The sequence below is a fragment of the Drosophila suzukii genome, chromosome 3, assembly GCF_043229965.1.
Source record: "Drosophila suzukii chromosome 3, CBGP_Dsuzu_IsoJpt1.0, whole genome shotgun sequence".
NCBI lineage: Eukaryota > Metazoa > Arthropoda > Insecta > Diptera > Drosophilidae > Drosophila > Drosophila suzukii.
The window spans coordinates 61,144,954-61,159,740 of record NC_092082.1 but is presented as its reverse complement, the minus strand read 5'-3'; the positions used below and the strand labels follow the sequence as shown (position 1 = coordinate 61,159,740).

At 39.5% G+C, this 14,787-nt stretch overlaps 1 protein-coding gene across 2 annotated transcripts in view; it reads right to left on the bottom strand.

Moving 5' to 3' along the window:
• Positions 1-14,787, bottom strand: part of LOC118878561 (uncharacterized) — a 109,095-nt gene that overhangs the window by 64,363 nt on the left and 29,945 nt on the right. For both annotated transcript variants that reach the window (XM_070995597.1, XM_070995598.1), the window contains exon 2: positions 10,576-11,687. In XM_070995597.1, coding sequence (XP_070851698.1) covers positions 10,576-11,608 — 1,033 coding nt within the window. In that variant the 5' untranslated portion in view covers positions 11,609-11,687. The remainder of the gene's footprint in view (positions 1-10,575; positions 11,688-14,787) is intronic.

Sequence of the window (14,787 nt, the reverse complement as noted above, 5' to 3'; positions counted from 1 at the left end):
TGTATGATTTTACTTTATATGATTAGGTGAGCTAGTTTTACAAATTTGTTAATACTTAAGATATTCTCTGGAGAAGGGTTTTTCAAAAAATCTGTTGTGCGACTTGTACCAAATATTGACAATCTAATGCTCTGTAATCGGCTGCAGGTATCCAAGAGGTGATCTACGGTAAGACCGTCCCCGCATAGTTGGCATGTTGACCGCGTCGTTCCCGTCAGTATGTGTTGATGTGTGGATTGTGTGTGCCCGATGCGTAGGCGGATGAACGTCCCGCATGCTCGACTACCGACGTTGGGCGGTAGCCTGATGTTGATGCGATTAGGGTTTAGTGATTGGTATCTGTGCATGAAGAGTGCCCATTCGGAGATTTTCTTTTCTTCAAGGTAGAGCCGGATTCGGTTTTGTATGTCCTTGGTATTAAACGGGGTAAAGAGAATGCATGGTGTAAGTCTCATTGCTTGGGCGGCCTTGTCTGCGAGTTCGTTTCCATGGATTCCTTGGTGACTGGGAACCCAAAGTGTGGTGACTTTTGTTGGATGTGAGCTTAGAATATTCCTAATTTCCTGGATTGTGGGATCGTTGTGATCCCAGTTGCGTAGGGCGGAAATAGAGGAGAGGCTGTCTGTGCAGACAACAAATTCTCCAGCATTTTCGGAGGCGAAATGGCATGCTTTTAATATGGCAAAAGCTTCGGCGGTGAATATGGAGTTGTAGGACGGGAGCCTTCCTCCTGCAATTAACTTTTGATTGCAGTCAACCACTGCGAAGGTAGTTGAGTCGGGGACTTTGGAGGCATCAGTGTAAATCCATGTTTTATCCTCAAGATCTTCTTGTACACTCAAAAAACGTTTTTGGTATTCTAAACAGCATGTATCTTTTTTGGAAGCGTTGTAGATTTGCGTGTTTATGTTTGGCTTTTTGGGGCCCCAATAGGCAGGTGATTTAAAACACCTTCTTGGCTTAGGCAGAGGTAGGTTAAGCTGCTGGACGTACCTGGCGCAACGCCTAAGCGTAGATATGCATTTGAAATTTCGTTTTTGTTTGAAAATGGCTCTGAAGTCGTTAGCAAGAACGCCGTTCGATGTTGTGTATAGCTTTGGGATAAGCATCATAGTAGTTTCTTCTAACCGTGATTGAATACTCGGTAGGCCGGATTCTGCTAATGTGCATGCTACTGGAGAGGTGGGAAAGGCGTGAAGGGCACGGCGTACTGCTCCGTGATATGGTGCTTGTAGTTTTCTTATGTGCGACTTAGCACACCATCCGAAGATTGGCAGGCCGTAGTCGATTTTAGAGAGCATTAGAGCGCGCGTAATTTCTATGAGCGTCTTTATGTGTATGCAAGAGTATTTTGATGATAAAAATTTGATTATATTAAATCTAGTTTCTAGCTGTTGTCTAAGAATCTTACAATGTTGTTGAAAAATTAGTTTGGAGTCGAAGGTTATGCCCAACATTTTTAAGAAATTAACATTTTTTATTATTTTGTTGTTAAAGTCTATGTTGAAAGGGTTACATCGGTGTTTACGACAAATATGAAGTAGCTGGCACTTATCAGTCGCAAGTGAGGCACCAGAGGTTGCTCCCCACGAGTTAATCTCGTGTAGTATTTCTAGGAATTTGGTTTTAACAATATTTATGTTTTTTATTTTTGTGAAAATAATAGCGTCGTCTGCATATAGTGAGATATGGATTTCTTTATGTCGAGATAGGATGTTATTTATTTCTTCAAATGCTATCATAAATAAAACTACAGAAAGAGGGGAACCCTGTGGAATTCCGTTGTGCAAAATGTGGGTGTTCGATGTAACATTGTTTACTCGAACCCTGAAATAGCGATTGGTCATAAAGGCTTTAATAAGGTTGTAAAGCCTTGGACCAATGCCCCAGCGTCCGAGTTGACAAAGTACGGCATGAATCCCCACGCGATCGAAGGCTCTTTCAAAATCCGTCGCTAGGATAGAGACGTGATTTTTGGTCGAAAGAGCGTTCGACGCGAAGTGTTGAATACGCAGCAACGCGTCCATAGTACTGTGTTTTTTTTTAAATGCAACTTGATTATGCGAAATTAGATTATGCCGGTTGATAAACCAGATAAGACGTCGAGCTATTATTTTTTCTAGCGTTTTTCCTAAACAAGATAGGAGGGAGATGGGGCGGTAGCTGTTAATGTCAGAAGAGGGTTTGTTAGGTTTTGGTATGGGAATAATGGTGGCTGATCTCCATGTATGTGGGTATATACCGGAGTCTAGCATTTGATTAAAGATTTCCAAAAGTTTGGTTTTCAGGAGGGATGGTAAATTTTTGAGCATAGGGTATGATATCCTGTCGGCCCCGGGGCTTTTTCCTTTTGCGCTAGCTATTGAGGACTCTACTTCGAGCAGTGTGAAGTTCGTATCTACGCATGTAGCGGATGGAGACAAGGAATCCGGAAGATAGGATTCTGACAGATACCGATTTTTTTCCAGTAAGTACTCTGCTGAAAAGTTTGTGTCGGAAGAGTATTTGGACCAGGAGTGGGCAAACACTTCGGCAATGTTGAAGGATCCAGATTGGGTACCTGATTCGGATTTTATATATTTGAAAGGAGTGGGAGGGACTCCAGCTAAGCGTTTAATATCGGACCAGACTTTCTTTGAGGTGGATAACGGGGAGATCCTGGAAGTAAATTTTTCAAGGCAGTTACGTTTGGCCGAGAGTACAGCTCTTTTAAAGAGAGCGTTTGCTTTTTTGTACCTGATGAGGTTTAGGTCACTCATTATAGCTTTATATGAGCAGAACAAATGTTGCTTTTGGTCCCTGAGTTGTTGGAGCTCTGAGTTCCACCATGGTACTTTGGCTGTGTGAATCACTCGTTTTGTTTGGGGTATGCTGCAGTTTGCCGCAACTCGTATGGCTTTGGTCATTTGCGCGACTTGCTGATTTAGGCAACCGCCTGTCCAATTTACTGCTGATTTTTCGCAGTTTTCATAGAAGCGTTCCCAGTTGGCTTGGTCAGTCTTATATTTAGGGAGAGGTCGAGTATTATCGGGGTGAGTTGGTGTAGCGATATGGATGGTGATAGGGAAGTGATCACTGCCATGGAGGTTGTCTGATATAAACCAGCTACATCTATGGGCTATCTGTGGCGATATCAGTGAGATGTCGATGTGAGTAAAGGTGTTGTGGGTTGAGAGGTGGGTGGGGGAGCCGTCGTTAAGAACAATAAGATTATTTTCTCGAATCGCGCGTTCGATGTTTTTACCCCTTGTGTTAGTTCGCGAGGAGCCCCATAGAGGACTCCACGAGTTAAGGTCACCGAGCAGTATGGTTGACCCATTGAGGTTTTCTAATATATTTGTTATATCCGAGGATGTAAAGCTTTGATTAGGGGGGATATATGCATTGACAATGTTAATGGCCTGTCCAAAACTTAGCTGGAGTACAGAGCAAAGTATGTTGGAGTTTATGTTTTGGTACATATGTGGGATGTTTCTTTTAATAAGCACACCGATACCTTGCTTGGCCACGGTATTCTGTGGTAGATTATGAAAATAGCCAGTATATTCTTTGGGGCAGATAAAGTTTGTGAAATTATATGGCAGGTGTGTTTCCTGCAAAAATACAATATCGGGTGCGAGGTCTTTTATAAGGAGTGTAAGTTCGTTATAGTTGTTAAATATCCCGTGGATATTCCATTGTATTATAGTGATAGGCATGATAAGATTTTATTGGGTTTTGATGTTATTTATTTGTAATGTATATGTTTTTATATGAGTGTAAAAATGAAAAGGATCGGGACTAGGTATCGGGGTCATCCATTGATGTGTCAGAGTCTATTGGATTGTTTACTGATTGTGGGTTTGGGGCGTGTGAAGCTATTGATTCTTTTGAGCTTGATCTTGAGGTCATGGTTGTGTTATCGTCATTTGTCTGTCTAAGAAGATTATCTACTTCTAATCTATAAGAGCGAACTTTTTCTAAATGTTTTTCGAATCGATTTCCTGGGTTTAGGTATGTGAATTCCGGTTCGGAAGAATTGGGTGTCGTTGAAACTTTTTCTTTGGGATTCAAAGTGCTGGTATGAGGAGAAAGATGCGATGGTAAGTCTGATGTTGGGGCTTTTGTCGAGCAAGAAGCCGAGTCGGCACTCGTGGAACTGAGGAGCTCGGTCGTCTTTGCTGCTTTTGTGTTGTCTGATTTGCCGGGAGCGGCTGTTGGGTTTTGGCTTGCGACGGTCGAGTACGTCAGCGTGGAGTTGGTTGTTGTGTTTTGTTGTTGCTTTAAGATCATGCGAGCTTCACGGAAGCTGCATTTCTTGCTCGTTTTGATGTGCAGAAGATTTTTTTGTGTTTGATATTGTGGGCATGAGGGTGAGGAAGCGGGGTGGTCGCCGTTACAGTTTGCGCAAAAAATGCGAGTGCAGGGGACGGGAAGGTGGGGAGCGAGATTGCATGATACGCAGGCGGCTGGGTTCTTGCAGTGCTTTAATGTGTGTCCCAGTAATTGGCATGACTTACACCTCATAGGGTTTGGAATATATTCCGTAACCCTAACTGTGTGCCAAGAAACGTCTAGTTTGGTCGGGAGAGTGTAGCGGTCAAATGTTACGAGAATTTTGCCAAATGGTTTGGGAGTGCCGTCGATCATTTTTGTAAACTTAAAAACACTGTGAACGTTTTGAGATTTTAATTCCTCAACAATTTCATTTTCTGGGATGTTAATTAAGCAGGGTGCGTAAATAGTGCCTTTAACAAAGTTGAGCGTGTTGTGGAGTTTGCACTCTATATCGCAGATTCCGGGTAAAGAGGTAACTTTGGTGAATTTATCACTGACTTCTTTGGAATTGACAAGCATGAGAAGGTTTCCATCACGGAGAGTGGAGATCGATGTGATGTCTTTGCTGATGTGCTTAAGAGCTCTATGGATTGCAAAGCAGGAAAACTCTGAAATAGTTTTGGGGGAGTTTTTTGATGAGACGACTAAGAATCTCGGGTTTTTAAGTTGCGTTTCAGGTAGGTCGGGAAATTCTACTGGAAGTTTCTGGTATTGTCTTTTTTTCTTGGCTTTGGGGCTAACGCTAAGGCTGGCAAAGCGGTTATCCCCTAAATTAGGTGGCCCGGGGGCCATAGTTCAAGGGTAGTTAACTTTGAAAAATGGGATCTTTTTATTCACACGTGCGCGTTAAGAAGAACAGTGGTATGGGCGATAGCCGGGCGATGGGATTTCGCGATAAGAAAGCACTGACAATTGGATAGGCACAGACGTCCGCACTCGAAGAGAGATAGTCGGTGACTGGGATAAAAAATAGTTTGGCTATGATTATTGTGATGCTACTATTCAACCGTCCAGTGATATAATCTACTAAGTTTTCACAATTTATGTGTTTCATATTAAAATAGCTTGGCAAGTGGACGTCCACCACTTCGCTGGAAGACACGAAAAGGACTCCCTGGCGCTGGGACAAAGCTACAGAGTGGTCGAGTTCAGAGTGATCTCCTCCCATTTATTGCTAGTTCCTTAAAACATGTTTATGATGGACCCAAAGATATTTAAGTTAAATATTTTATGCGAACGCTTTGTGTATAAGATAGTATAAGATAATATGTCAAAAAACACCGAAGCTATAATTTGTTTCATATTATTTTCCTACCAATTTTCCGATCGTTCCTATGCCAGCTTTATGATATAGTCGTCCGATTTTGATAAAATTAAATTCGAAATTCAGAACTAATTAAAAAATGTTATTTCCAAGCGTTGGAGGTTATATGTTGAAAAACACCGAAGCTATAATTTCTTTTATATTATTTTTTCACCAATTTTCCGATCGTTCCTTTGGCAGCTATATGATATAGTCGTCCGATTTCGATAAAATTTAATTCAAAATTCAAAACTAATTAAAAAATGTTATTTCCAAGCTTAGGAGGTTATATGCTAAAAAACACCAAAGATATAATTTTTTTAAATTTTTTTGTCCGATTATTCCTATGGGAGCTATAAGATATAGTTATCCGATCCGGCTGGTTCCGACTTATATACTACCTGCAAAAGATATAAGACTTTTGGGAAAGTTTCAGCCCGATAGCTTCAAAACTGAGAGACTAGTTTGCGTAGAAACGGACGGACAGACGGACAGACGGACATGGCTAGATCGACTCCTCTAGTCATGCTGATCAAGAATATATATACTTTATGGGGTCGGAAACGTCTCCTTTACTGCGTTGCAAACTTCTGACTGAAATCAATATACCCTCTGCAAGGGTATAAAAATCGAAATTGATAGATAGAAAATAAAACACTGCACGGTGTTGAATGTTATTGAAACACATGTTTTGTCGATAATTTAATATTGCTATATGATATAAATTGATATGCTGCACACCAATTTAACATGAAAAAACCCATTGAAATGTGCAAAAATATAATTTTGATATGGCCATATAAGGACCAAAATTGATATGCAAACATTGTGACGTGACTGTGACTGTGTTCTTGCTAGGTACAGTCAGGTTAGGTCATTACTTATTAACTTATGGTCCTAATTTAAGAATTTTCGAAGTGCCGGTAGGTTTTGACATTTAAAAAATACAATTTATTTCAATTCAATTAAATTTTTGAAAATGTGGACACCGCAGTTTTGCGAGGATTGTGGAGAGTTATACATTGATTCGATTAATATGAAATCGATCGGACAAGTCGTTTTTGTAATATCGTGGCTACCAATTAAAAACAAGGAAGAACGCTATAGTCGAGTACCTCGACTATCAGATACCCGTTACTCAGCTATATGGAGATATGCAAGCAGCAAAGCGAGATTAAAATGCGCCACCTACCGGAGGTATACAGATTTAAGCGTTATAGGCGTTAGAGTGGGCGTGGCAAATTTTTTTTGGATCAATCGATAGGTATTGACGAGACCAATACATTTCAGTTAAAATTTTTTATCTAGCATGAAAATTGTGGGCGTCACAGGTTTTCGCGGTTTGTGGGCGTTAAAGTGGGCGTGGCAAACTTTTTTTTGGATCAATCGATAGGTATTGATGAGAACAATACATTTCAGTTAAAGTTTATTCTAGCATCAAAACTGTAGGAGCCACAGTTTTGGGCGGTTTGTGGGCGTTAGAGTGGGCGTGGCACTGTGCTGAAACAAACTTGCGCTGCGTAAGAAGCTCAGAAATCTGCACGCCAAATCTCAATAGCCTAGCTCCCATAGTTTCCGAGATCTCAGCGTTCATCCGGACGGACAGACAGACGGACAGACGGACAGACGGACTGACGGACAGACGGACATGGCTAGATCGATTCGGCTAGTGATCCTGATCAAGAATATATATACTTTGTGGGGTCGGAAACGGTTCCTTCTGCCTGTTACATACTTTCCGACGAATCTAGTATACCCTTTTACTCTACGAGTAACGGGCATAACAAGAGACCTCGCTATAGTACGGCCTCGACCATCAGATACATGCTACTCAGCTAACAAAAAAGCGCCACCTATCTTTCATTCCTATCGGCTGTTCAAGAGATTACACTAACACGCCAAATAACATGAAACCTAGGTTTCGTAAGCAAACGATTTGTTCTACGTTACTACTACTATTAAATTTGCTGATTATTTATTATTTGTTGGTAATGACATTATAATGGATGTTCCGATTTAAATAATTTTTGCCATGTAGATGGGTATTGATAATAAGAACAAAATCTCATTTACATTTATACAAATTATAAATATACACTGGTTGGCATAAGTATTTTGACGAAACAAAAGTTAAATATAGTCATAATTTAAACTTACTTCTTGTACACTTTGGCATCAATGGAAAGGTAATTTAGATGCCGTTAGATTGATGCAATACTTTTCTTAACCCATTCAGTACTTATTAAAAATGTCGAATTTGTGTGAAAATCTACTTTTTGAAATTTTTTCCTCGTCTTGAAAACTTAAATTTTTTGATGCAAAAAGGTTCTCCAAACAAAAATAATAGTAACTGCAAAAAGAATTTTTCAAAAATCATTTTTTTTGAAGGTGACAATGTCGGAAATTGTATGTAAAAGAGAAAAATATGGCTCAAATGCATAAATCATAAAATCATAAAAAATATAAGCAAAATGATTTTTGAAAAATTGTATTTTTGAAAAAACTGTATTTGCTTTCGGATACGGCATACTTATGCTGTGTGCAGAGGGTACAACGGCGTTCGATATGACTAATATTCTTTCATACCATACTGATATTCTTTCATATCAAATTAATATGTTTGTAATATCAATATTAATCAGTTTTGTTATTATATTATATTTGTTTTGTTGCTATATTAAAAGCCCATAAGTTCATTTTAACTATTTTTTTTTTTTAACTCTAGAATAGTCGAGTGTCTCCACTGTCATATGCATATAATCTAAGTCTAAATTCTCAATTTTCTAGCTCTTAAAATTTCCGAGATCAAAGCGTTTATAGGAGCAGACAGACAGACATGGCTAGATCGACTAGGCTAGTGATGCTGATCAAGAATATATATACTTTACGAGGTCGGAAATCTTCCTTCTACATGTTACATACTTTCCGAGGAATCTAGTATACCTGTTTGCTCTACGAATAACGGGTATAAATAGAGTGATTAAAAAAACCTTCTTGAATGTTTACCTTGTTTCTTTTCGAAAGGACTACAAATAAGCAGAAAGTAAGAAAATAAATCCTTTAATTTTGTCATTAAAAATTATTTACCTTTCTTCTTCTTAAAAAAAATGTCTTTGTAAAGTTTTAAGCAAGTGAATTCATTTGACCTATGGGCACGTTTAAGTATGCTCTACAAAATAGTTGTTGAAACATATGTAAGCCATAGATTCTGCACACGCCTGCAACAACTATTTTGTGGGGCATCCTTTGAAGCGAGTAAATTGCTTAGCTTGTATATCCTTACACACCTTTAAATAATTTTTCTTGAAATCCTTGAATTATGCCCAGAAGCGTACTTTAAATACATACTTTTTCGTAAACAATATTAGGTCTGGCAACGAAACTATACCGCGCCTCCTTGTTAAAGAACTGATACCATAATTTTCTCCGATGCTGTTAAATTGTTTGTTTTAATTTATATACAATGGGTACGGGGTTTGACTAAGGGTTTGTATAGGATTCTTGTATAGGATTCATGTATGATGATAGATGCACACTTAATTTATGCGAACGTTTCATCTGTTTTCGCTACGTTGAGTTCACTTCTGGCCAGGATAAAAAAGGTAAGGGGTGGGTCTGACTTTGTTTCTTGTTTTTTTCAGGGTCGTACGCAAATTAGTCAAGCCACCAAAGATTTTACGTATTTTTGAAATTTGTGCGCCAACAGGTTCTAGCTTAATGGATATCGTCTGTCGTGTTTCCCTTTTTCTTATTTACAAATTAAAGTTTGGAGGCTTTAAATGGTCAGTGACGTCATTAAGAGTAGAGGCGCTAGCAACTGATGGCATCTAGAGGATAACAGAGTAAGGGGTATCTGATGTCGGCGCATTCTGCTGGTTTCTGCGTTGTTAAGCTTTTGCCATCTCTAGCAGTTTTAGTTCCCACAAACACGACTTTTATTTGGTCGTATCTCATTTAGACTGTTAGTACTGATCCAAGTTACACATTTAAAAGAGTCGGAAAATGTATCCCGACTTCCTTCGTTTTGTGTTTTATCGCACTGAAAATTTTAGATGGTGCTTACAGCTGCTTACAAGAAACTTAAGTTTTACCACTTTTGGAGAAATTTAATTACAGCATCCGATTTTTGTGGCAGTGAGGATTATAAAAGGAGAAGGAACATAAAATACTTGGGCATTTAAACACCAACAAACTGAGTCACACGTTTGTCATTCTAGTTTAAAGCTGTGCCACTTTGGCTTCTGCTACACTGAGAAGATTGCAGTGTGAAAAATAGATTAACAAGAGTATCTCAAAAATGGTATCCCTTTATTACAAGCCATTGTATTTAACGAGTAAAAACCAATTTTTCTTTATTTAAGTCTAATTTAATATTAAAAAAAAGGATTTAAGGGTATAAATAAAGTATCGTGTTCGTAATAAGGATACGTTGAGATCTCAGAAACTATTAGATCTAAAGAGTTGAAATTTTGCATGCAGATTGATAAGATCAATTCAAAGATAAGAAATGCTTGCCCGAAAAGAAAGTAGTAAATTCAGTACAGTTAATTTACTTTTTGTATCCCAACAATTGGTTTTCTTTTCACAGTGCAGTACTGCTTCATTTTGCCATGAGTGCAGCTAAGCCAAAGCGGAAGCAGCCAGCGAGGATGACAACTCGTGACAATGGGAAAGGCGGATGCAAAGGATGGGTGGGCTTGGGAGCGGGCTGGGGATGAGCAGGGGCTGGAGGAAATGGCGTCGAAATAATTCATGTGCAAATGCATTAGTCGCACTCAAAGAAGCCAAGCGAAAGATAAAAAGTTTGCTTAAACGAAGTCGGCATAATGGCCATTTAATGTGTTTCAAGGGGATACAGACTATGGGAACTATTGACTATAGTTATTTAATAATATGATTGGAGAACTTATAGTCACTTATCATTTAAGATCGCTTGAGCCATATCGTCGACTTACCCAAGAAAGCTGGTATGGCACCCATGGGCATCACGAACAGACTGACCAAGAGATCGGCTATGGCCAGGGAAAACAGGAAGTAGTTGGTGACGTTCTGAAGCTTCCGGTCCAAGGCCACAGCCAGGCAGACGAGGATGTTGCCCAAGCCCCCCGCAAAGATGAAGAAGACCACGAACAGGAAAAGCCAATCGTAGCCGTGGGGACTGTAGTCCAGAAAGCTCTTCGTAACCCCGATATCGCTCGACGTGGCTTCGGTGGAGGCGACTGTTGTTGTGGTATGGGCCGTGTAGTTGGCCAGAATCATGTCCAAACTGCTGCTGGTGGCATTCACGATGCCAGAGGTGTCGTTGCCGGCTTCCATTAGCTCGCTCAGGTTGAGGAAGGACCAGAGTCCGTCGTGTTCGTTGCCCAGCTCGATGGGATAGGCCTCCAGTAGGCTGCCGTTCGAGAGGGGCTCCGCCTCCCCCAGGCCATCCAGCTCCCCAAATGGCTCCTGCTGCGGCTGCAAATGACAAAGAAATAGTTCCTGGGTCAGCCCCAGCTCACATTGCAAAACATCCTCTCCCTCCTCGCAGCTCGAACTATCACTAAGTATATCACTGGATGTATCACTGAGTTCCCCGTTGATTGCCAGTCCAAATTGCTCATACGCCTCGTACGGCACTTGCAACAGTCGCGCCCTCAGCCTCAACGTGCAGCTTTCTGACAATGGACCCTCCCCATCGCATCTGTAGAGGGCCGTCTGCTCCGCTTTATCGAAGGCTTGCCGAGCACACTGGAATGTGTTGCTGCTGCCGTTGACGAGGATGTTGCTGGTGGGCAGGATGAGGTTGCTGTTGCTGCTGCTGCTGGTGTTGCTGTCGCAGCCAATAAAAGGCTGCCAGACCTCCGGCCGGGCCGCCTCTTCCAGTCGACAACTGAAGTGTCGCTGTGTGAATGTTGCTGCTGGGACTGCTGCAGTTGCTGTTGCACTTTCCGCTGTGGCTGAAGTTGTTGTCGTTGGTCCATGACCAGAGTAGCTTTGCATCTCCATTTCATTCTAAAGCTGTTTGGCCCCCTCGACGACAACAACAACTCAAAAGAGTAGCTGTTGTTGAGTGCAAAGTAATTGGCTGCAACGAAAAATGGGAAAGGTTGGTTGGTTAGTTGCAACTTATTTATTTCAGGTTTTCAGATTTGGCTTTTTGTTTAGCACGCTTTTTTTAGGTCAGTTCTGGGAATCAGCACACTGCTTCTGAATTCTCTATTCATGAGCATGAAAGAACGCTATAGCGTAGAGCAAGCGTAGATTTCCCAATCAATGGTCAGAATTAAACAATTCAAGGCATATGGATGAGTATTGATAATCCTGCGCTGCGCAGGAAGCCCTAGAATCTGCATGGGTAATCCCAACATAATTTTTGAGATCTCAGCGTTGATATGGAACTGGCTAGAAGGATTCGTCGAGGAATCTGACTGTCCGTGTGAACGCTGTGATCTTGCGAAATTTATTAGCAGATTCCGATTCAGCTCAAGTTTGTAATTCCAAGATCTCACGCTGTTTATAAACGCCAATCTAATATAATATCTCCATTTCCCCTTTCTAGATCTGCACATGATCGAAGAGCCAGTCTTTAACAAAGCCAAAAGAAAATATTTTCATGTTACACTGTAAACTAAAATAAAATAAATATTTTGAGAAAGTAAGGTATGGCAACAATTCGTCAAACCATTTATTAATTTTAAAACCAGACATTTTTTTGCAACGCTTGTCGAAACCACTGTTAGAGCAATTATCGCAATTTCCCATGTGGCCATTTCACGAACAACCTTCGTTAGAGAGACCTGAACTAAACGAAGAATAAAGCGACCATATTTTCCAATATGTGTTTGTGTGCTCCTGTCAATAGATGACAGCTGAAGAGTTGAGCTCGATGGGATACATCAGATGATGATGATGTTGATGTCGATAGCGCTGATGCCTGTGACGATGGCAGTGTCAACAAGAGCTGGCGACTCGATTTGAATTCGCTTTAAATGGCACGGCCAACAAAGGGTCGCGCGCTCATGGGTCCCCCTTTGACCTTCTGCCAAACATCCGCCCACTTCCCGCTCCAACGGCCTTGAATGCGGCTTTTGTGCTTGTGTCAGTGCCAAATTCAGCCGCCAACCGCGTGCTTCTAAAATGTGGTTTTAATTTTCATTTAGGGCTTGAATATTTTCCGTTTTGTTGTCACCACTGATAATGGGTTGCGCCCACACACACAAATTGATTAAAAATGCTGCAGAACCAACAGATTTATGCAAACACTGCATTTGCGTTTCGTTCAGTTTATGACAAATCATTTGGCCAGCTACTTTTAATACCCGTTACTCGTAGAGTAAAGGATATATAAGGTTCGTCGAAAAGTTTGTAACAGGTGGAAGGAAGCGCTTCGACCCTATACAGAATATATTGATCAGGATCACTATAGTGATAAAAAAATGGAATAGTACATTTAAATATCCGCATATTGAATCAAAAATTTCATATTTCGTATTTAAATTTAATACAAAAAACATTGTATTAAATACGAAACATATTAAATTGCATAGCTTAATACTAAAATATTTAAATCAAAGAAGAGCATATTTAATTTAAATTTGTTTATATTTATTTTTAAAAATATTATATTTATCGTTAATATTTTCAGAATTTAAAAAATCCGTATTTAAATTAAAAATGTTTCATATTAATTTTAAGTATTCAAATTATTTTATTTTAGAGTTTTTAATATTTAAAATAAAAATGTTTGTAATAATAATATTGAAAGTGTCAATTTGAAAGGGTTTTTCAATGTTTATATCAAAAAAAAAAAAAACCCCAAGAAAATATCTTTTATATTTACATACAAATTTATTAATTAAAATGTATTTTATTTTTATTGTAACTTTTAAATATGTTTCATATTTAAATATAAGTTTCTGCCCTGTCCGTTTTTAAGTACGGTAATATTTAAAATAAATATTTTAATTTTAAGCTGACTTCTTTTACAAAAAGATTTATTTCATAAACTGTTCAGACCAAACATTATATGCACATTTTTAAAAACAAATGGATATATGTACATTAAAGTAAATTGGCATACATATGTATGTAAATAAGAATGTATGTAAATGGGCAGAAAACAAACGAGGGCGCAAAGATAATTTTTGGCGGTTTTCTTTTGTTCTATGCTACACGCATTCATTCTTTCGCGTTTGCTTTGATCAATGACTCTTCTTCTTTACCACTTCACGACGCGTGCCATTGAAAAGTTGCAGACGAAGAAGTTGGACGTGTCGGGCCTTTGTTAAAGCGAAGTCGGCATAAATATATACATACATAATATTCAATGTGTGTATCAAAGCCAAAAAGGACAATTGATCGCGCTATCAAAAAATCGATGTGAAGTTTATTTAAACAAATAAGTGTGTATGTGGGCAGCAACATTCAAAGCCATTAAGGACATATGTACATATGTACATACATACATATATCGCGGCTTGTCTTTTTCTTTGAACTGTACTCGGCCATACATACATACATATGTATGTACATATGTACAATTGATTCCGCTTCTTCAACACAGCACGACGCTTGCCATTTCATAATTGCAGCCAAAGAAGTGGGACGTGTCGGAGCTTTGTTAAAGTGATAGCCTAAATAGCCTAAACATAAATAAATACATACAAAGTCAAACTTAAATTATCAAATTATTCCACCCGTACTTCGTTTTCGTAGAATCCAACAATTTAGCGCGCGCGGTCACACACATACATATACATACATACATATGCACGCAGTGGATAAAAAGAAATCTAACTAAAGTGAAGTTTGTATTAATTGTAAAGTGACTTAAATTTTTCAGTTCTCAGAAACGTATGTACATATATGTACATTCAAGTGCAGCTACACACACATACATACATATACCACAGCGTGCGTTTACCGTTGCTTGGTCGCCAACAAAGTTGAGCGTGCCCTGGCGAACACACATACATATGTACATTTGCTGTAACACATCTACACACATCAGCGTGCTTTTACCGTTCCTGACAAAGTCGAAAGACCCAGTCGTAAATGACAGCATTCCAGCACGCGTTCTTTCATTATGAAATGGCATCGAAAAGGTGTTCCGGAAGTGATGAGTCTGTCCATTCTTTTTACACGGGTGCGGGACAAAAAAGAATGCACCCGTTGCATGCTTCTGG